The following is a 23,788-nucleotide window of genomic DNA, read 5'->3' as shown; positions in this document are numbered from 1 at the left end:
AAATGGGGAGTTACTGTTTGGGTAGATTTTCAGTCGGGGAAGATAAAAAAGTTCTGAAGATGAACAGTGGTTAAAACTTTAAATTTTATATTATGCATATTTTACAACAAAAATTATTCAGCAACATCTAAAGGCAATTGTTGTCAAACGAACTGCAATCTTGGGAACTATCAATGATACATAGGAAAGAGTCTGCATGAAGTCAAGCAAAATCAATAATTTCTCCAACATTGTGGGACTAATTCATGTTAATTTTTTTTAAAAAATTTATCTTTATTGATTTCAGAGAGAGGAAAGGAGGGGGAGAGAGAGAGATAGAAACATCAATGATGAGAGTCACTGATCTGCTGCCTAGCCCGCAACACGGGCATGTGCCCTGACCGGGAATCGAACCCTGATCTCCTGGATCCTAGGTCAATGCTCAACCGCTGAGCCATGCCTGGCCGGGTAATTCATGTTATTTTTTAAAAAATCCTCACCCAAGGATGTTTTCATTGATTTTAGAGAGAGGGGGAGGGAGGGAGAAGGGGGGGGGGAGAGAGAAAGAGGGAGGGAAGGAGGAAAGAGAAACACTGACATGAGAGAAAAACATCGATAGGTTCCCTCTCATATACACCCCAACCAGGGAATCCAACCTGCAACCTCGGTATGATCCCTGACCAGGAACTGAACCCACAACTTTTTGGTGTACGAGACGACGCTCCCACCAACTGAGCCACCCAGGCAGCTCTAATTTATGTAATTTTTCCAGAAATATTCCAAGAGTAAGAAAAGTCTGTGTGTGTGTGTGTGTGTGTGTGCGCGCCTGCTTGCTCACATTTGTGTATTTACTATCACAGTTATTCTAAAAGTACACCCAACTCTCCTAAGGGAATTCACTTACCAGGACGTAACTTAGTTACATGTCACCAATTGAACATTGTCATGATAGTATTTCTGATAGTATATTAACGCACATTGTTTTAAAATTTGTCTTAGGATGCACTCCCTCTCCTGGAAGCATGCCCATGCCTCTCCCTTCCCCCTCTTCTTCCCTCTCAGGCCTACATCTCCTAAACTCTAAGGGGCTCCACAGACTTGCAATCAGGGAAGCAATAGGCAGTGGCAGCTAATCCTGGGCTAATCCCCTGACCTTGTCTCCAAGGCCCTCTTTTCTCTAACTTCTCAGTGAGCCAAAGCAGCCCCTGCCTAGGCCCATTTTTGCCTAGGCGCTCTCTTATTGCTTCTTCTACTGAGCCTTTCCTTATTACAGTGTCCCTAACTTTAATAAATACCCTCTCCAAACCACCTGGGAAAGAAAATAAATTAAGTCTTAGGGGGTAGAGTATGGTTAGTATTAAATTAGTGCCCCAAGCCTGATCACCCTAGGATGAACCAATAATACCTGTATTTGAAACTTCAAAGGCTAAGAGGCTGTGTTTACCTCACTAAAGGCACAATCCTTATAAAATCTTTACTTACCAAAATGGATTTATCTAAAAAGGATGTAACAAATACAGAAATGAGAAGTAGAATGATGGTACACATTACAAAGAAAAAAGGTGAAGACATGGGAGAAAGGGGAGAGGTTACTACAAGTTATTAACTAGTATCAGCTCCCCCCAAAATACCAATAGAGAAAAAGTTAATAAAATTAACTTAGCTTTAACAGATATTATGTCTATGAAAGACATTTTATCTACAGACAACAGATACTTTAAGTAGTTTGAATATTATTAAATTTCTATAATGTGCAAGGAATATGTGACTCTGGTTTCTGGTTCCATGAGTAAGGACCTTAGAAGTCACCACTTCACCCTGACAAGAAGTGGAACTGAAAATCAACAACTCTTCTTAGATCTGTAAGAGAAGTGAGGTCACAAGGCAATCTGCTACCCTTGAACTTAGACCAGCAGATACAGAAAATCACACCTCCGAGCAGAAGCCTGAGGAAACCAGTGCTGGGGTAGGAAAACCCAAACTGTAACTGACAAACTGCTGGAGGTTAGGTGCAAACAAATCTGAGTTTTTTAAAAAACTCCAGGGGAACCCAGTTATAGCAGGGGCCACCACACTTTTTTGAATTTTACCTCCAGGACTTGACCAGGTTCTCAACAGTAAAAATGTACCCATTTTGAAATAAACCAGACCCTCTGTTCTTCTCAACCAGGCCTGCCCCTAGAGCAACTGGTTAATCTGAAGAGTAATCTGTGGGGGTGTTACCAGAGTCTAACTGACCAGAGGAAAGTAATACCCAACTCCAGCCAGTTCTAGCCCCCCATGTGGGAGAAAGGAAAATTTTAACTCCAGACCACTTTAGCCATCCTCTCCTATCTAAGGTGGAAGGGAAAACAAAAAACAAAAAAACCACCTGACAAACACTTGTGAAGTCACTGTGCAGACACAAAGGCTCAATAAAAGACAAGACTAGAATATTTCCCTTCCCTCCACAACACTCTACGTTATTAAAGGCCTATATACAGCAGTTGTTTTTACCCACTATATCATATTCAGCTAGCAAGAAAAATTACAAGGCATACTAAAAGGCAAAAAAACACAGTTTGAAAGAACAGAGTAAGCTTCAGAACCAGACATAACAGGGATGTTGAAATCATCAGACTGGGAATTTAAAATTAGGATTAATGTAATAATGGCTCTAATAGCTAAAGAAAACAGTATGAAAGAATAGATGTGTAATGTCAGCAGAGAGATGGAAATCCTAAGAAAGAACCAAAAGAAATACCAGAGATAAAAAAAACTAACAGAAATGAAGAATGTCTTTGATGGGCTTATTAGAAGACTGGACACAGCTAAAAATCTCAGGCCTTGAAGACATAACAATAAAAACCTCTAAAATTAAAAATATAAAGAGCACATAGGTGGAAAAAAAATAGAACAGACTATCCAAGGAAGAACTAAAGATCCAGGAAGCTCAGAGAACGCAATAAAGATAGCTGCTGAAATAATCTTACATCTAAGCCTATCATTTTCAAACTACAGAAAATCAAAGATAATGTACAAGGATAGTGCCCAGGCTATTTGCAAAGAAGTGTCTTTCCCCCTTCTCATTAGTGATACCCTTTCTCCTTTTGGTTCAAGGATCTAGCACTTAATGCTCCCCAGAGCTCAAGGGCATCTCCCAGACCTTTAAAAACATTACCAGCCTTGAAAATGACTCTCTAACGCTTAGCAACAAACCTATCCACTAAGTGAGCTTAAAAGTTCCAGTATGTATCTGAGAATTTTACAATCCAAGAATGAAAAGGGGCAAATTAAAGAAGAAAGAAGAGATAGGGGAAGTCTCTAATCCCAGAGTAATAACAGTTACAGGAAACCTGTAGTCCTAGAACATAATTATCTATGCCAAGTAATGCCCCCCCCAAATTAGGAGTATTTCTATGGGAGAAAAAAGTGATGAAAAGACTGAAATCCTTTTGATTTTTACAATAGTTAGGTAAAATTCCTTCTGGTTCAGTTAACCACATAGAAATCGATCTTATAGAAATAAGTCCAGAGGGGGGAAAATTCCACAAATATATCCACTATTACATGATTACCTAAAAAAGCAAACAAAAAATATATACATTAACTGTCCAAAAATAAGGGTATGGTTAAAAAATAAGGTGAGATTATCAGATTTTAAAATAAATATGAATACAATCCAGAGATGAGAAATATTATCATTAACAAATAAAATGGAATACAGTATTATCAAAAATTAATCTATATAAAAATATCATAATGTTATAAACTGTTCAGAGAAAGGAAACACAATGGGCTCTAAAAATAAGATGCTTTACCTCACTCATAATATGGAAAAATTGTACATAAAAAGTGCAGAGATCAATGCATATAAGATTAGCAAAGATTGACAAGTATGATAATATCCTGAGTTAGTAAAATAGGGTTATAGGCATTCTGTACACTGCTGATTGGGAAGGCAGTCTGAAAAAATTGATCAGAATTACAAATCTATATAAGCTTTGACAGAACAATCAACTTCCAGGAATTTATATTATGGAAATACTTGAAATATACGAGAAATGATTATGAGTTAAGTTTTTCACTGCAGCATGGTTAAGAGCCAAAAATATAAAACAACGTGCAAACCTAAAACTAGAGGACTGATTAAGTATATCCATGCAACGGAATACTGTTACAGCCAAGAAAAACGAGGATGCTCTTCATAAAATGGCACAGAGAAAAGTTTGGCACAGTTTTTTCCAACATGGCTGCAACAAGATTTCCTACAACACATTCTTCTTATAACGTAACACTGAAACTCCTTCCTAGAATCTGTTCAAGCTTGTGACTAGAACATATTTGATGCTGTCTATGTGACTTTTGGGGCTAGATCATAAAAAGGGAATCCAGCTTCCACCTGGTGCTTTTGGGGCACTCATTCTTGAACGTAGCCATCATACTGTGAGGAAACCCAAGCTAGGTGTTGAGGCACTGGTAAGTGTTCTCTTGCTGTCAGGTCCAGCTGAGGTCCCAACCAACTGCCAGCATTAGCTGCCAGATATGTTGACATGATTCTAGCCCCAGCACTGACTGCAACCAAGAGAGATCAGTAAACCACCTACTAAGCCCACTCAACCTCCAGTACACAGGATAATAAAAGCAGCAAATTAGTGAATCAATAGAAGTAACTGAACAATAACAACAAAATAGAGGTAGCTCACTATAGTTAGAACTAACTGGCAAAGTCATTCTACCAAACAGCTTTGAACACTTCAGCACCACCAGAGGGCATCAATGAATTAAGTGAGACAAGGGAAAAACTAAAGTTTATGATCTCAATATGTGAAATAAATTTTAAGAGGGGAAAAAAGGTTAAATTATATTGACTGTATTGTTTAATGTGGAGGAGAGTACACACTTTAAAAGTGAGCTCTAGAAGAACCTTTATTTAGCTCAACCCACTCATTTAAAAAATGAGCGAACAGGGCTCACATAAAAGAGTGCCAGGACTGGAACCAAGCTGTCTCCTAAAAGAGCAAACAAAAAATATAAAACAATGTGCCTAGCCCGGCTGGGCGTGGCTCAGCGACTGAGCGTCCATCTAGGATCCAGGAGATCCCGGTTCGATTCCCGGTCAGGGCGCATGCCTGGGCTGCGGGCTCGATCCCCAGTTGGGGGTATGCAGGAGACAGCCGATCAATGACTCTCTCATCATTGATGTTTCTCTCTCTCTCCCCTCCTCTCCCTTCCTCTCTCTGAAATCAATAAAGATATATTTTTAAAAAATAAAAATAAAACAATGTGTCTCCAATTCACAGCAATGTTTAAGTAGTCACAACATTTTAATCTAGAATACTGAGACTAATTGATGCTAAGACTAATAAAAGATAATTTTAAAGTCGTAATTGGTACAAATCTCTAGCAACTTTCTTGAGTATTACAATCTATCTCAAAGACTGAATATGTACTTTCTCAAAGGAAGTAATATTATGCATAAATATTCTTTCACTTGAAACCAAATTATTAACCTCCACAAATTCTAACGCTTGCTGTATCAGAAAGAACAGACTATTTAAAAAAACCATTTTTCTCATGAATCAAAAACCATTCTGGTGGTCTGTCTCTAGGTCTTCTGTCCTTTCTCAGAAGTATTTTTAATTGAAAACAACGTGCAGATGCAAAAAGATAAAGGCAAGAAAACAAACGCAGGTTACAATTATACAAACGAAGGCTAGCAAGTGAAGGGCCAGAGTAGAAAGTTTACTACTACAGGAAAAACATGAGTTATTCAGATTTAAAATTTCTGGCCGGCTTTATTTCTCAGTTTAGGAAACAAATTTAATATCTGCATACATGTATACATACATACATATTCTATTTAAATGTATAATTTCTCCTTCTGAGAAAACTTACACAAATAACTTAGCTGAGGTGGGTGGCATAGATTTAATGTGGTATACACACCTAACCATTTTTGTGAAAACCAATAAAGGGAGAGAAAATTAGTAAGAATTTAGCATATGGAATTTTAAGAAACTTAGTTGTAAATCCTCATGTTATATACATGAATGAATCTGCAAAAACTTCATTTTTAGGAAAGCTAAAATTTAGAACATAATTGCTTATAGTTTTTTTAAACCTTATTTGTTCTTATAATCTTTAATGAGAAACTTTATCTTCTAAGAGAGGAAAATCTGAACATAAAATTCGTCAACATTGTCAAATGCTAAAGCGAATACTATGCATTTAGTAGAAGAGTCACAATTCCAAAATAATGCCACCTCATGACAACAAAACAAAGGACTCAGCAAAAACCTGGCTGTTGTAACTCAGTTGGCTGAAGTGTCATCTGGTATACCAAAAAGTTGCAGGTTCAATTTCTGGTCAGAGCACATACCTAGGTTGCCAGTTACATTTCCGGTCAGGGCATGTACAGAAGACAGAAAATCGATGTTCTCTCATATCAATGTTTCTCTCTCTCTCCCCCTACCCACCTCTCTCAAGATCAATGGGCATATCCTCAGGTGAGGATTAAAAAACCCCCACAAAAACAAAAACAACCGACTCAGCAAAAAGATCTTTCAAGTTAGAAACTACTATTTCCACTTCATATAGGGAAAAACAAAGCCGGGTATGACTTGCCTAAGATCCCTGGTATGTACTAAAGCTAGAATTTAAAATCAAACCATGTGGATACAAAGTCCCCCATTTTCTTAACTATAATAATTTACTCTTGAGAAATTTCTAGTAATAAAATGATAAAAGACTGTGTGTTAAGAACATTGAAAATAGCCCGGCTGGGCGTGGCCCAGTGGTTGGTTGAGCATCGACCTAGGATCCAGGAGATTGCGGTTTGATTCCCGGTCAGGGCACATGCCCGGGTTGTGGGCTCGATCAATGAATCTCTCATCATTGATGTTTCTCTCTCTCTCTCCCTCTCCCTTCCTCTCTCTGAAATCAATAAAGATATATTTAAAAACAAAAAAAAAAAATTGAAAATAGCCTTGCTTCTCTTAATTTAAATGGAGACAAGGCAGAGTGTCCTTGATGGGACAGAGGAGGGGCCATGCTCTCTTAAAGAGGCCTAGCACGTTAACAGATTCACAAAAAGGTGTTTCCATATAAAAAAATACAGGTAAAATGTGATGTATCCAGTACACAATACTTGTAATTCTCAAATGAACAGTACTTTTAAAAAACCCTACAAAAACCAGTTAAAAACTTAAAATTACTGGCCCCATCCCCGTGTTTTGATTCAATATAGGACTTTGCATTTTTAACAAATTCCCAAGTAATGTGCAGTTTCTGGAACAGGTGACAAACATTTTTTGAGTACTATTCTAAACTAAAGCTCAAAAATTACAGTACCAGAAAGAGGAATTTTGTCAATATCCTCACGTGCAGTTCCATAACCTAAACTTTTTAGAGTATGTAAAACATTTTGATGATTAGTGCATACAAAATTAAACTGTGGTGTCAAATATCTCTCGAAAGCAAAAAAGAGCTGAATGACTGCATGCTATTTCATTTTATATCTAATCTTGTTCTGCCTTACATTGAGTACCCATTTGTTAAACAGTACCGTGTAAATGCCTTTCTAATAACAAATACTGTGGAAGGGGGAGGGTTTTGACAAGAGGAACTCACTAGAAATCTTTAAAATCTTCAGTAGTAAGGTGTGAAGTGAAAGAGCGCCAGCCCTATAGCCGTGAAAGTATTTACTGAAAAGCTACTGAGCCTCCAATAGGAACATAAATGTCATGCAGACTTTAAACCCCTACAAATAATAAGCCAGACCTTCCCAAAGTTCTAACCCCACCACCCACTTAGCTAATCTCATTATGAGTGTCACAGGATCAAAGGACAGGGCATGGGTGTGGTGAGATAACATAAATTCTTAAGTCAAGCTATCACATTTAGAAGAACCACACAAACTACGGAAGAAACCTTGATATTCTTGATGAATATAAGGTTCTAGAATACGCAAGAGTGCAGCATACGATTTCTACCTTAAAACACAGAGATGAAAATTTTAAGTGAGTTCAGGCTATGACTAATGTAAATAGATAAAAACAGGTAAAAATAAAAATAAATTAAAGATGAAATGCAAAACATATGGCCAGGTTCATTTGTTATGTATAGCTGTTTACTTACAAGTTAAGGACCTTTGGCGTTGATCATTAAATAATTCAAAACCTTGAAATCCTTGAACGCTTAGAACCTACTACAGTCCCTAAAGGTGAAGAGCTGTTAGCAAAGAGCATAAAAGAACAGTGCTCACTATGTAAACATATCAAATCAACATGTCTATACCTTAAATTTACAGAAGGTGTTTCATGTCACTTATATCTCAAAAACAAACAAACCAACCCCACACAAAAAAACCAAAAACCTCAAAAACAGAAAGAACAGTTCTCACAGCTATAATTGTAATGGCATTTTCATATCTCCTAAAGATATTAATATGTGGCCAACACAGTGAAAGAATGTCCAATAGTCAATAACACAGAAATATGAATGTAAATTCTTTTAAAAGTTGGTTTGAAAAGCCTGATTTGAGCTGTATAAGTAGAAAATATTAAGGAAGCTTTACAGGTAGGAATTAAAAAAAAAAAATTTTGGAAAATTCATTAACAAAATGTACACAATATAATTGGCATTAAATGGAAAGGGAAATTATATATATACACATACATATCAAAAAATATCTACACTTATGATGCACTCACATGGTGTTAACTTTTTCTTTTAAACGTCCTTGAGATGTCATTAAGAAAAAAACACTTAGAAGATGATCTGAATATCCAAGACAAAAATGAAACTTCTACTGTGAGGCTCCTCAGGCTCCAGCAAACTTTCCCAGGAATTAAGTTCTTTACTACAGTACTTAGTGTTTTCACTATTTTATTATGTACTGTGAAAGATGGGGGGGTTAGCATAATGCAAGTCCCAAACCTACTTGGCCCAGGTATTTAGCCCAGAATAATACATGTGTACTCTGGGAAATGCTGCCACTCACAATCACTTGCCAGCCAGTTACAATAACTAACTTTCAGCACCAGTTTAAGACAGGTGGACATGACCTAGCAGTCTTTAAAACTCTTCCTACTATGTGGGCCAGTTAACTATATCAACAAAGAATGTGTAATATATTGCTCATTAAATTTTTTAAAAACACCAGCATTTTTCTAATTCAAAATAAAAGCTCCATGATATGGACTACATTTTTTTTTTTTTTAAGATTTTTCATTGATTTTTTTTTTTTTTTAAGAGAGCAAGGAAGGAAGAGGAAGAGAGAGAAACATCGATGTGAGAGAGAATCATCGATTAGCTGCCTCCTGCACACCCCCCACCAGGGATTGAGTCCAAAACCCAGGCATGTGCCCTGACCAGGAATCAAACTGGCAACCTTTTTTGGTGCATGGGAGGACGCCCAAGCAACAGAGCCACACCAGCCAGGGCTAGACTACATTTTTGAAGCTCATCCATTACAAAAACAACACACTAAAATGATATAACACTATAACATGACTATACAAATGTAAGAGTGACAAATACTTTGATACTGCTAGGTCCATTAAAGTAGGAATACCATTTATCTAGTAGTATATTCCCTGTATGTAGGGAAAAGCTAGGAGGTAGTAAAGTTCTGTAATTTATCTTACTGGAAGGGTGTAAGAATATGAATAAAATTCTCAAGCGTACTTACTTGAGAACACACACTAAATGCACAGCATAAAATTATGCTTCCGAATGATGGACTCTTAAGTAGCTGCTACATGTAAGTGGGTATATGCCTTACATATTTCAAAAGTTTGACTTTTTAAATGTGTAAGGTTAAAATAAATTCCTACATACCCCCTAAAATATAGTACTGCTTAACTGCATACCCTCTGCAAAATATTGTGAATCTTAAAGCTGTGTGGTTCCTCTGACATTATCTAATCCAAAGCTTCCTTTGACAAATGCTGAGACCCCAAAAAGGCTGTTCTGCCCTACCACTATATAGTTATGATTTCTTTGATTAAATTCAATTATCTAATTTCCTTTCTTCTAACCACAACACTGAACTGTTGTCTCTTGTCCTACATATTACGTTCCCCTCATCTTGGTTCTAAACCACTGTATGCAATGCTTACTCTACTTCTTCCTATCTTTCTCTTCAAGTCCCATTTACTCTCATGGTCCTCTCCATTAATAACTCACTTTTTCTCTTCCCTTAAACAAATATAATAAAATTTATTTTTACAAGTCAATATAATTTATAAAGTCTAGTAACATCTAGAATTTTAAGATTCTTTCACCATTCTAAAGCCAATATAATTCAGCACACACCTGTATTACTTTGAAGCTTCTAATTATCAAGAAATAGACACCAGATCAAATCTCATTACCTAAGACATTAATTCTACTCATGTTTACATCTGTATTTTAGCTCCCATACAACCACCTTAAGGATAACAAGGAAATCAAAACGTAAAAAGATGTTATCTTAACAAGAAACAACGTAAATTTTCAAGCTTGAGGTATGCTGAACAGCTCTTTTCTTCACTGTGTTACCTATTTAGGTATTCATCATCGCACAACTGGAACAGCAAAATCTTTTTTGCCAATGTATGATTCAATTAAATGAAGAAGGGAAAAAAGAAAATCTCACCCCCGATGGTACTCTCTTGAAATTCATGAAATTGGCCTTTCACAAAACGAAGCACTAGGCTTGATTTGCCAACAGCAGACTCTCCCAGAAGTACTAGTTTGAACTGGCATATTTTATTTCCAGTATTTGGCCCGTTGGGTCTTGTTGCTCCTCGATTAGCCATGTCCAAATTTGAAAGAAGTCCCTAATTTCAGTCTCTTAAATGAACTTCCAGGATGCAAAGTGTCAATTTTTTCTTTCTGGAGGTAAAGAAACCTGTAAAGAAACATAAATGAGTTAAATATACAAATCAGGAAAACAAAATATAACATTAATTACTTTAATAAATTTTGCCTGTAACATATTATTGTATAACAATTAGAATCTACTGGACACTGAAGGCCATTTAGTTTAAATCATTTGTAATGAAGTAACATTAAGGCATAAGATTTAAGACTAAAATCATACTGCTAAGTTCCAGAACTTAAAGAAATATTTTTTTAATGCTAAATTTTATTTATTAAAGATTCAACTTAGTGCCAGGTACATAACCACTCAAAAATCATATAAAGTTAGACTATTACAATACTGAAAAATGAGGAGCCCTGTCCAGGTAGCTCAGTTGGTTAGAGTGCTATCCTGATATGCCAAGGTTGTGGGTTTGATCGCTGATCAGGGCACATACAAGAATCAAATAATGCACAAATAAGTAGAACAACAAAAGTTGTTTCTCCTCCCCCCTTCCTCCCTCTCTCTCTAAAATCAATAAATACATTAATTTTTTTTTTAATAAAAAAAAAAAAGAGACAGGCACAGAGAGGTTAAGTAACTTGACTGAGGTCACATAGTTACTATGACAGAGCTGTGACAGAGCTGTTTCAAACCCAGGTAACCTAAGGGGTGACTCAAGAGTTCAGGTTCTGGAACCAGACTATTTGGGTTAAAAGAGTTTTAAGGCCCGGCCGGGCGTGGCTCAGTGGTTAAGCGTCAACCTAGGATCCAGGCGATCAGGGTTTGATTCCGGGTCAGGGCACATGCCCGGGTTGTGGGCTGCAGCCGATCAATGACTCTAATCATTGATGTTTCTATCTCTCTCCCTCCCTCTCCTTTCCTCTCTCTGAAATCAACAAAGATGTATTTTAAAAACAAAACAAAACAATGAGTTTTAAGAAAATTAAGTTAGCCCAGCTGGTGTGGCTTAGTGGTTGAGCATCGACCCATGAATCAGCTTGATTCCCAATCAGGGCACAAGTGTAGGTCGCAGGCAGGTTCCCCAGTAGGGGGCATGCAGGAGGCAGCTGTTCGATGATCTCTCTCATCATTGATTTTTCTCTCTCTCTCCCTTCCTCTCTGAAATCAAAAACATATTTAAAAAAAAAAGAAAATAAAGTTAATGGAAACCTCTTAGGACATAAGATCTCAATAAATGTTGGCCATTATTATTTAAAGGTCTCTTAACTTTTACATGTTTTTTTGTTTAATTAATGGTTACTTTGGAGCAACAAATTAATTTTTCAACTAGTTAACATTCAATATGAAATGATCCCGCTATAAGTCTAGTATTCACCTGGCACCATACATAATTATTACTATATTACTGACTATATTCCCTATGCTGTACTTCACATTCCCATGACTATTTTGTAATGGCCAATTTGTACTTAATCCCTTGAACAACCAATATTTTTTGGCTTCCAGGTTTGTGTATCTAATGGCTAAAGAACGAAACTGTTTCCTCGTGTGCTCAAGTACAAATAAATTGAAGTGTTAACAGTGGTTTTTTTTATGTGGTGAGTTTATTAGTGTTTTATATTTACTTACATCTTCTGTAGTTTTAGGGCTAACAATTAAATGTCATTACTTTCTACTTAATACCCTTAGAAAAAACTAGCCCAATCTCTGCCTACTCTTATTATTTAATAATGCTAATTTTCAATCTCAAAGGAATTAGCAAACCTTCAAAGAAGTCTTTTGCAATCTACACACAAATCAATCCTAAATTTTCCTTTTCTCCCAGCTTTAATCAAAATCTGATCATGTGCTTACTAATATTAAATCTGATGACTCTCTCCCTAGAATCACTGTTGTATTTCATTTATGTACCTCGTAAGAAATTTCCCTTCCTCCATGAAATGAGTTTATCTAAGAATCTTTCTTGACAATGAATTCACTAATAAACACACCCAAGAGATCTTACACTGGAGACAATAAAATCACCTCTGCTTTATCTAAATAACAGCTTGGAAGAGACCTTTTATTGGTAACACACGCTATAATATTTACAGATGAAGTATGTCTGAACTGCTTCCAAATAATAGGGATGTAAACAAAATAAGACTGGCAGTAAGAACTGAAGCTAGGTAATGAGTTCTCTTTGTACTATTCTAGTTCTGCATATTAAAATTTTTTTCCAAAATAAAAAAATGCCCCCAGCCCCCCCAAACTCTAGATTTGGGGATCTAATCTAGCTAGCTATACCAATTTCTGCTCAAGCAAGTTCTTTCATTTTCAAGTACCTATTTCCAGAATATCTCATTTACACAGCTGCTGTGAGAAATGAGACTATATGTGAAAAAATCTCCAATACAGTGGCACATAGTAGGGACTGAAAACTGGTAGAAACCCTTTGATGAGATAATGATCAAATATCAATAGAATGTCAAGTAGACTGAAAATGCATCCACACACCTTCAGATGTTACACACAATAGCAATTGAAATATTTCCCAATTGCCTAATTACCTTACAAAACAGCAAATGAAATTACTGGTCAAGGAAAATATGCTCTGAATTTCCATGGCACTTCCAGAATTTCAGGAAAAACATCAGATTGCCATTATTAAAAAAACAGATTTAGCTTTGCCTTCTATTGGATCATGGTTCCCTATAGGCTTTAAAACAGAAAATGACTAAATTTAATTATGTACAGTTACCTCAACATTAAGATGGAAAATTATGTGCATTTATTTGTATTTACCACTGAAACTTTCGTTTTGCAAAACAAAGATTTTGCATAAAATGCATTTTAATCTTTTGAAAATAACTGATGTTGTACAGCTAACCCAAACTGTGTTAACAGCAGCTAACATTTACTGGGCCTTATATTGTGCCAAGCACACTATTCCATGACTTTTGCGTACAGCAACTCTATGAGCTGAGTATTATCACTCCTACTTTACATTAAAAATAAAGTTCCTGAGCTGTGCTGAATTATCACAGCGGTGTACACGTGTTTTTCCCCCCTACTAAAATGAAATGCAACCGATTCTTCTACACTTTGACTCCATTCAACAAAAGACAAAAACCAAATATGTGAATTACGACGACCAGAGCTTAAAAAGTCGAAATCCCGGGGGTAGCCAGCTTCCAGAACAGCAGAGAAGGTTTAATGGTGTCTACATGGTGAGCGTGTTCAGCGGCCTAGTTGTCTTGAGTTCTTTAAAGATGCGGTTCACCACCTTCCTTAGACGAGACAAGAATCTCTAGACAGCCTATCTTGACCAACCTTCTCCTCCCTCCACTGCCGGTCTTTGGAAGACGAAGGTAGGCGGAGCTCCCCAAATTCACACCTGCTGTAGGCCCCGGTTCCTCCCGGGAGAACACCTGAGTAACTGCTACTAAACTCCGTATCGCCGGAACGAGCGGGCCCGCCAGGGCCCCTCGGCCATCCTTCCGGTCCTCCTCCCCTGGATCTGGCCTGGTTTTGGCTGAGACCCCCCTCCCCCCAAGATTGCCAGGACAAGGGGCAGGCGAAACGGCGCCATCTTGAGAAGGGAAGAGGGTGACACCCGTCGCTCCCTCGGCCAGTCCGAAAATCCTGGTCCTCCAGAGCCCCTTGAAGGATGAGTCACCGAGGCCCGCCGGGTGAGACGCCGGGTTCCACAGCTCTCTGGTCCAAGGCACTGGCGCGTGAGAGGTAGAAGGGGCGGGGGCCTCAGTGCCGGCAGGGCCGCCGACAGCCCGGGGACAGCGGATAACCTGGGGTCCCGGCCCCGGGCAGGGGGAGGGACGGTTTGGTTACCTTAGACTGCAGACCGCAGAGCCGCGGGGCTGAAGCTTCCTGGCAGCGGGTCCCAGGCGTAGCCGGCGAGATGGCTGTGGCTTTGGCGGCGGCGCCTCTCCCCTCGGACTGGAAGGTGCGGGGCTCGCGCCGTGGTGCCGCCCCCGTCGGGCTCGGTCTCCGCCTCTCTCCGCTCCGCCTTCCTCTTCCCTTTCTCCTCCTCCTCCGCCGCCGCCGCCGGCGCTGCCGCCACCGCCACCGCCGCGCGAGTTCCCACTAATTCTTCCTCCTCCTCCCTCCTCTGCCTCCTCCCCTCAGGCCGGCCGCGGGCTCCTTCTCGAACCAAAACACAAACACTCCAGTCCCAGCGCGGAAGCCACTTCCGCCGCCCGGCGCCGGCCTCGCCGCCACGTCGCTGCACGTAGCGAACTACGCCCCTTCGTCAGTTCCGGTCGCCGCCACTCCGGCGGCCTCAGCCGCTCCCCCGCCCCCTTCAAAGCCCTCCCAGCAGGAGCTGCTCGCGGGGCGGGGCGGGGCGGGGCGCTGTGTCACGTGGTCCCCGCAATTCCACCGCCTCCCTCCCCCCAGGCGCGCGCGGCCCCGCCCTCGCTGGCGCCATTGTTATCTGGGCGGCGGTCTCGGGCTCCGGGCGGCCGGGGGCAGGGGCAGCTGCTTCACCGCCCCGCCGTTTGGGAGCGCCGGGGAGGACTTGGGCTTGCTGCTCCCCGCTTCCGTGGGGCGGCGAATCTCCTCTGCGAATATTAATTCACTCACAATCCCCCTTACCTTACCGCGCAACACCGCAGCCCTGGCTCCCCGGCTGCAGACTACGTCTAGCAGGAGAGAGCCCCCCAATATATTCCTGGGGATGGGTGGGGCGGTAGAGGCAGTCAGTGATATTTTACAACAGAAAGAAGGCTGAGAGCCTCCGCATCCCAGAAGTTGTCGGTGGGGAAATCTTAACATAACTTGCTTTTATTGAGAGGGGACTGTTTTTTGGAGCGGGGGGGGGGGGGCTCGTCGGGGCCTCCCGCGCGGCGCCGCGTTAGGCGCGGACGGAGCCCTGAGGCCCGGGGCGCAGCGCCGGCGGCCCGCGGCGTCCTCCGCCTCGGCTGCGGCGCTGGTTAATGGGGCGCACCTGCTCTGCAGGTCCGGAATCTGAGGCGCGGGGATTGTGTAACTTGCCCAAAACCAACACGGAGTTGCTGAGGTGAGGAAAGTGTATTCTAACCCGCAGGCTGCCCCCAGAACCCGAGCTCACAGGCACCATGCTAGCGGGAGACAGCCCCAAACGTCCCCTCCTCTCCCCTCAGGCCTCCGTAGGACAGGCCGCGCTGCCTCAGTCTCACGCGGTGGCGTGTGAAGCAAAGCAAAACAAACGAAATGCTGCAATTCGGTGGACTGTTAAATGATGTTCCACTCAGGGTAATGGCTGGTCTTCGGTTGGCCGCTTGCCACGTGCAGCTCCGCTGTGGGACGTCCGTGCCCGTGCCTCGGCCGGGCCTGGGGATGAGATCGCCGCGGTGCGCCGTGGGCGCCGGGCCGCGCCGGCCATGTGCATCCTCCAGCAGCCGGTCTGCGGTCGCTCCCCAGGTACCAACCAGAACCGCCCGATGCGTCACAGGCAAGTGGCATCTGTGGCACTTGATCCCCAGGGGGTTCTAATAAGGTATGTTAGCCATGGTAATAACACCTCTCGGAAGCCCCGGGAGGAATCAGGAAATAGGATATGTCTCATCAGCCCTGGCATGTCAACATCATGCCCAAAATCAAGCCTATGGCGCCGCAAGCCTGCGTCCGCTTGGTGACTGGTATTGACAGCCGCCCAGGCACCAGGGCCTGGAAGGTCAGAGCCACCTTCAGCCCTTCCTTCTTCCTCTCATGAACCGTGGCCTGTTCTTTCACCAAAACCTCTCTAATCCCCCCAAATAAGCTCTCATCCCAGTGCCCGGGCTGTGACAGCATTTGCAGACCCTGGAATGAACGCACTCTTGCCCTGGCTGTCCCTTCCTTACGCTTCAGCCAGTCACTAAAAAATGTTCAGTGGTATCCCATTACGTGCTAAATAGAGCCAAAGCTCTTCAGCTCCAGACCCAATCTGCTTTTCCTTCCTTCTATTTCTATAGCCTGCCTCTCCCCAAATTCTTATTTTGTGCCCTAACTATACCATCTGCGCTGTATTCCCAGGTGTTGCCCGTCTCTCACCCTGGCACCTTCTGATCCCTTTGTTCCCTGCTTCTGGAGCACCGTTCCTGCTCATCACTGTAGGGCTCATGTTGGCCAGGATGCCACCCCCCCGGATGGCAGTTGAAGATACTTCTACAGGACTTAGTTATTTCATTTTGTAGTTTCGTAATACTTTGTTTCACTTGGTTCTAATATTTGCTTTGTTTTATAGTTAAAAAGTACCTAGATTTTCTTCAGGCTTTTATTCCCATTAGGATTAAAAACAAAAAATTTACTGAGTTTTGGAGAGCGGAAGTGTTGTTTAGAAAGTTTGAGTTTGCCACAATATTTAAAAAACTCAATAAGCACTATTGTGTAGCCCATCTCAAACTTTAATATATTGACTTTAAGCGCCATTCAAAGCCTAGTTATTAAAGTGTTAGTGTTCTCAAAGACTTCTAGATACCACAGCGGCCAAAATATGACTTAAATATAATAATTTAATATTGTAAAGTAGTTCTTTGGCCCTAAAAGAACGAAAGGCAGTGTGCATGCATTTGCCCAAGGAAGGACCTGAAATTAGTGATGACCAGCAGAAAGAGCGTTATTGATTCCCTGATTACCAGTAACGTAACTAGGCCAAGGACCAGGAGGGAGCCCACGGCTGACCCCGTCCTGAAGGCACTGCATTGCTTGGGAAACCAAAGAGAAGTCGGTGAGCACTTGCTCTAGCGTCCAAGACCACATCCTTCAAGCTTGTTTGCCTTCCAAATCTATTAAAGAAGCGCGTGCTGGGGGGAGGGGGCGGTAAGAGGGGAAGCCTGGGAGAAAAACCGAGAAGCCCAGACCCAAAAAAGGCGGAGGGAGATGGGCGGGGATCCGCCCGAGAGAGACTTGCCGCCAAGCCACGCCCCTGTTTCCTAGGTAACGGGGTAAACAGCCCTGCGGCTCCTGCTCCTCGGGGACCTCGGCCAGGTGTTAAGTGGCAGGCAGGAAGCAGTGGGGAGGGGAGATGTGTGCTTTCGTGAGAGTGGGGTCCCCCAAAGGGCTAGAGCCCCCAAAGGAATTGGGAACTTCCCTCGAGGCAGGTACAGGTTCCCCCTTAGAGATGAGTACCATTGGAGGAATGAGGGTGTCTGAGAGGAGATATCCCCTGAGCATGGGGGTCGGATTAAGCCAGGAAGGAAAGGATGATTTAGGAGAGAGGAGGGTCTTGACGGGAACAAAGTCTCCCACGGAGTTGGGGCTCAGAGTGGGATTACGAAAAGAAGATTCCCCGTGGAGAGACAGCCCCTTGGTTAGTAATAAATATGAAGAGAGAATGGCATCATCAGAAACAAGATCTCCATTTAACAAGGAGCTGGAATTGAGGTTAAAAAGACAGGATATTTCTAGGACCCTCATGGAGAGGAGTAATTTAGGAATCAACAGGGTCTCAGCCCCACCTTCTCTGGGTGTGTTGCCAGAAAGAGCAGGTTTAGAGAATGAGTGTCTTCTGGCAGGGTGTTCTGGACAGACAATGAGGACTCCCCTGGGCATGGTGTGTGAAAGCCCACAGGCTCTAGGGAGCAGGAGAGGTCCTGCGGCTAGTGCCCTCGAGGGGTTAGGGCCATCAGTGGAGAAGCAGCTGACTTTGGGTGTGGAACCCAGCCAGGAACTGGAAAAAGAGTCGACTTGTGTGGTGGTGAAGCCCTGGGCAGAGATGAAGCCTCCTGTGGAGGTAGATATTGGGCTGCCCCAACCAGAGGAGCCGGATGAAATGAGGAACACAGAGCCCCAAACGGGCTTGGTGATAGAACCTCCTGAGTGCCAGTTCATACAACAACCTGGAGAAAAAAAGGCTGAAAACATTGAGCCAGGAGTCGAACCACCAGATCGCATCAGACCCATCTACTCTGGGCAATTTTTTGATCGAATGCCTTGCTATCCAAGTGTAAGTTTTCCCCCTGGGAACTATGTATAGCCATATCTTTATACTTGTTTGGGTTTGTGGGGTCAAACTGCCAAGATTTCATTGGGATTCTGATATTCCTTGTCCTACTGGACTCTTTCCAGCTGTTACTTTGTCCGATCTCTGATTCTCTGCCTTCCCTTCTAGATGTCAGCTTTGTTTTCTGTGCACACCAGTGGCTCCTCTTGATTTCTGTTTTCTCCTTTGACCTTTATTTCATTCCTCAGTCTGCATTTCTCAATCCTCTCACTGAGATACATGTTGTATCCTAATATTCATGTTTCTTTTTCCATAGAAGCCCCCTTTTTTGGTCAATAGTCTTAATTGCTGTTCATAATTTCTTTTAGATTTTTCCTTTTTTTTTTAATGGATGAGAGAGAGAGGAAGGGAGGGAAACATCGATTTGCTTTTCCACTTATTTATACATTCATTGGTTGATTCTTTTATGTGCCCTGACCAGGGATCAAACCTGCAACCTATATCTGGATGACGCTCTAACCAACTGAACTACCCAGCCAGGGCCTTCTTTAGGATTTTCTAGGTAGACAATCATATTGACGCTTTTATCTTTCCCTCTTTACTATATATACCTCTCATTTCTATTTTCTACATCATTGCATTGCCTATGATCAATAATATGATGTTGAAAGTAAGGTTTCTTTCCTGACTTTAATGGGAATGATTGTAATGCTTCACTATTGAGTATTATTTTTGCTGAGGATTTCTGATCAAGTTAAGGACACCTATATCCACTGTCAGTTTGCTAAGAATGTTTAAAAATCAGAAATAGACCTTGAGCTGTGGAAAATTTTCCCATTTGTTGAAATACATCTTTTCCAGATCAAAATGGTTAACTTTCTAATTGCAAACAATCTTCATATTTCTGGGCTAAGCCCTACCTGGTGGTGATGTAGGAACAAGGAAGGAAAGGTTCGAAGAAAGTTTAACAAATTATAGTGTCTACAATGACTAGACAGTATGTTAGGCACTTTGGCTACAAAAATGAAAAAATGATGTCTGCTTCCAAGGAACTCAGGAGAGCCTAGAGACTTGAGACCAATAGAGAAATGATTTTGTAATATGGCAAAAGTCATGTAAAGGGATATCTTATTTTCCCCCCTTGTTTTATACTAGGGGAACCTGATAGCTATTTGGGGAATGGATAGAAGCAAAGGAGTCACCCATTTGTGAATCTTGTGAGAACTTGCTAGTTATGCAAGCCCTGGTACTGAGAAAAGGAGAAAAATTTTATTTTGTCTGAATTTGTAAAGAGCCAATCTCTGCAGAATTCTGAGAAGCGGGTGGTTGCATAATGGATTCAGGGCCTTCTGGGCAGAAAGAAATTGATGCTATCACACCTAACTTTTTATCTGAGGTACTCAGAATTAGGGATGTCTATGGGTAGAACACAGTGATCTTGGCCAAGGCCCAGTGGGAAGATGGGACCATAGTGTTAGCCCACACTGAGTTGAGAGAGGAGAAGGCGACATGATTGTGGGTTGGGAGGTCTTCAGTAGCTAAGACTGGTGTTGTATCAACCTTCCTAAATTGACTTGAATCTTGGAAACCAATTGTGTAAGAAGTAAAATAGGTCACTGAAAGCTGTAATATTGGGGGCTGATGAGGAGGTAGCCATGTGAGGTGCCACTGGTGTGGTTAGGAACTGAGCAAGGAGGTGGTTGGTGAAGTGGGAATTTGGTTACATACAGAGGCCTGAACAGATAAATAAATATATTGAGAACAACAGGAACCAGGTTTCTCACTGACAGAGAAAGAAACCTACAAATATGAGAAGGATGGAAGTAATTCTTCTGTGTTGGATAGTAATTGGAGGTAGTGGTGGAAACTCATGCTGTATCTATGTCTCTGTCTCTGTCTGCGTCCATGTCAAAATCCATGTTTATGTATCTACACACTTAACTAAACATAATATAGAACTGATATAGAAGCTAGTGTGTGTGTGGGGGTGGGGGGCGGCGGCTGTATACATATATACATTTCCTAACTCTATTTTCTAAGAGGACCTAGAAACAATGTTTATCTAGTAATAACGAGCACACCAAAGCACAGATCTTGATTTTTAAATATCATTCCCTATTAAAAGGAATCAGGACTCTTTGGGGCAGTGGCTAACTCTGGGGCCCGTGCAGTGCAATATGACCTTGGAACACCTTTGAGAGCCAAAAAGAAAATTTTCAAAGAATAATACGGACATGTCAAAAAGGCACAGAAACAGGCTTGAAGAGGTGCCAAATTGCCCAAACTGTTATACTTTGAGCATTGAGTAAAATTACTGATTAATGAAATAGAAATCCATGAGCCCATACTGATATAAATACAGGAATGATTGGATAAATAGCAAGGAAAGAAAGCTCCCCTGCAGTATAATGCCAAGTAATAATGTAGACAGGACAATGGAATTAGAAAGTCACCACTTGGCAACTCTGAGAGTAATAATGGTTTAGATAAGAGTTATCAACGGATGCCAAAACAGTAGGTAAATCTTAGTGAGAAACTGGATATTTACAGAGAATAATTATTAATTACAAAGATAAAATAACTTCTCAGTGGAGAAAGCTAGTTGTCAGGCATTACCTTCCTTTAGTGACCAAAGTTAACACCACAAGTAATAGGACAAATTGACAGAGTGTGCTCCCTGATAGAAGAACACAGCACTATTTTTGTGATATCCCTGACAAAAATGTGTAACTTTAATAAGAAAACTCTGGTCAAACTGAGGGACATTTTACAAAATAACTAGCCTGTATTCAAAAAATGTCAAGGTCGTGAAAGACAAAGAAGTATTAGGAACTGTTCCTGACTGAAAGAGACCAAAGGGACAGGACAGCTAAACGCTGTGTGGTGGCTATGGAGGTATCTGGCTCCTCTATCTTTAAGAAGACAAGCTGTGGGGAGTATACCTGATTGAGCATCCACCTGCTGCCCCCTGGACCTACCCCAGTATTCCCAGTGACTGAGCATAGCAGGGATACTAAAATTTTACCCAATGTAGAATTCTTTGAATGGGAAATTCAGGCTCAGGGATCACTCTTTGGCCTGGCCAACATTTTCTGAGAATTGTGCTATAGTCTGAAGGTCTTTCTTCTTGATACTTCCTTCCCTCTCTCCTTTCATAGGTGTCATGGTCTGAAAGCTCTCCCTGCCTTCTCCTCCCTCCTTATCTTTCACAGGTCTTTCCCCTAATAAATATCTTACATGTCTAATCTTGTGTCTGCTTCTTAGAGGAACCAAGCGATCACACTGTGATCTTGGATTTGCTCCTTTTGCTCTAAAGGACAGTATTGGGGCAACTGGTGATATTTGAATGGGGCCATTACACTTGCTAGTAGTACTATATCAGTGTGAATTTCCTGATTTCTGAGGCCTTTATTAGTTTTTTGTTGTTTTTTTAAAAAAATAATAAACCACAAAGGAAAAGAAAATAGAAGAGGAGACAACAGTTAAGAAATTTCAATAAATGTTAGAAAACAGGAAGATGGGGGAGATATGGCAACTGATTTTGCAGAGCAGGAAAAAAATGAAGTTTGAGGGGAATCAGGTGATAATTTCTACCGGAAATGATCCAGTTTGCCTGGAACAATCCCTGGGAAACTCAGCCTTTGGAAGAAGGTATAGTAAAGCTTGGATCTGAAAATGAAAGAATTGAAAGTCCCTGTTCAGTGCAGTTGGGTTTCCAGTTCCCCTTTCCATCCTATGTTACCTTGACTCCCTACCTCTGTGCGTCAGCTTCCACTTCCTTCCACCAAAACTGTGGATTTATTTTCCCCAAAGTGATTTTTGGGAAAGACCAAGCCCAAGATAATATGGGGGGGGGGGCAGCTCCAGGCTGAAAATGGGGCATTAAAAATGAAAGTATACTTTCTGTATTGCAGTTTCCCTAACTTCCTCTCTCAAAGGCCCCTGGAGGGCCAGCAGCCAGGAGTAAAGCCAGCCCTCTCACCAGTAGACAGTGCATAGAGAGGCAGTAGAGCATCCTGCTTAGGAGCCAGCCTGCTTCTGTTCAGGTATCTGCCAATATATGAGCAGTGTAACCCTGTTATTAGAACTCTCTGTGCCTCAATTTGATGGTGATGATAATAGTACCTGCCTCATTGAAATCAATGCTTAGAACAGTGTCCAGCACATGCTATGTGCTTTATAATTGTCAATTATTATTACTATTATTACTATTCTCAGGAAATTCTGAATAGTCTAGAGGGAAAAAATGGTATTAGGGGTTCTACTAAAATAAAGGCTGCTTCATCATCTTAACACCTTATAGGAAAACCTAAGAGTCAACAAGCCCTACAACAGACTCAGAGCTACTAATCATCTTTGAAGTGGCTAACTTTTTAATTTGAAGCTCAGACTCCAGCTTGAAATGGAGGGTCTAAACAAGCTAACAGAAAATATATGCACAAACACAGAACAGAGGAAAATGTAAACACACATAAGATTACCTGAGAGATAAACGATGTTGCATCCATAAAACTTCGGAACTTTTTAAAGAATAACCAGAGCCCTAGCCGGTTTGGCTCAGTGGTTAGAGCATCGCCCTATGGACTGAAGGGCCCCGGGTTTGATTCCTGCCAAGGGCACGTACACGTACCTGGGTTGCAGGCTCAAACCCTGGACCCGGTCGGGGCTCATGCGGGAGGCAACCAATCTATAGGCCTCTTTCACATCGATGTTTCTCTCTCTCCCTTCCACTCTCTCTGAAAAAGCAATGGAAAAAGTATCCTCAGGTGAGGATTAAAAAATAAAATACCAACCAGAGAAGAAAGAATTACTTAGAATTTAAACATGCTAATTTAAATAAAAATTCAAAAGGGCATTGGAAGATGAAATCAAAGATATTTCCCAGATATTAAAACAAAAAGGAAAAGATTAGAAATATTAGGAAATGGGCATGCCCTGTGCCATTCTGTTGGGCACGTACATTTGGCCGCCTTTTCTCCCAGACTCTAAGAGTCCCCTCGAGACTTGCAACCAGGGGAGCAGCGAGCGGCAGAAGAGGACTCCTTTTTGACTCTGCAACTTCTTTTTCTGAGTCCATGCAGCTGCTACTATAGCCTGCCTGCTTTCTGCCTCTC

The 23,788-nt window shown here is 41.5% G+C and overlaps 2 protein-coding genes across 3 annotated transcripts in view; one reads left to right on the top strand and one right to left on the bottom strand.

Annotated features, from left to right (window-relative positions):
• The window catches only part of RAB5A (RAB5A, member RAS oncogene family), a 29,728-nt gene extending 14,731 nt beyond the window's left edge, over positions 1-14,997 (bottom strand). The window contains exons 1-2 of the mRNA XM_081159352.1: positions 14,600-14,997; positions 10,601-10,855 (exon numbers count right to left, since the gene is read on the bottom strand). Of these exons, the coding sequence (XP_081015478.1) occupies positions 10,601-10,763 (163 nt within the window). The 5' untranslated portion in view covers positions 10,764-10,855; positions 14,600-14,997. The remainder of the gene's footprint in view (positions 1-10,600; positions 10,856-14,599) is intronic.
• A 2,669-nt stretch (positions 14,998-17,666) lies between these two features.
• Positions 17,667-23,788, top strand: part of EFHB (EF-hand domain family member B) — a 38,097-nt gene continuing 31,975 nt past the window's right edge. For both annotated transcript variants that reach the window (XM_081159351.1, XM_081159350.1), the window contains exon 1: positions 17,667-18,677. In XM_081159351.1, coding sequence (XP_081015477.1) covers positions 17,757-18,677 — 921 coding nt within the window. In that variant the 5' untranslated portion in view covers positions 17,667-17,756. The remainder of the gene's footprint in view (positions 18,678-23,788) is intronic.

Source organism: Miniopterus schreibersii, assembly GCF_964146895.1.
Source record: "Miniopterus schreibersii genome assembly, chromosome: 15".
In the NCBI taxonomy this organism is placed as follows: Eukaryota; Metazoa; Chordata; class Mammalia; order Chiroptera; family Miniopteridae; genus Miniopterus; species Miniopterus schreibersii.
The sequence above is the reverse complement of the archived record's forward strand: the minus strand, read 5'-3'. Positions and strand labels throughout refer to the sequence as shown.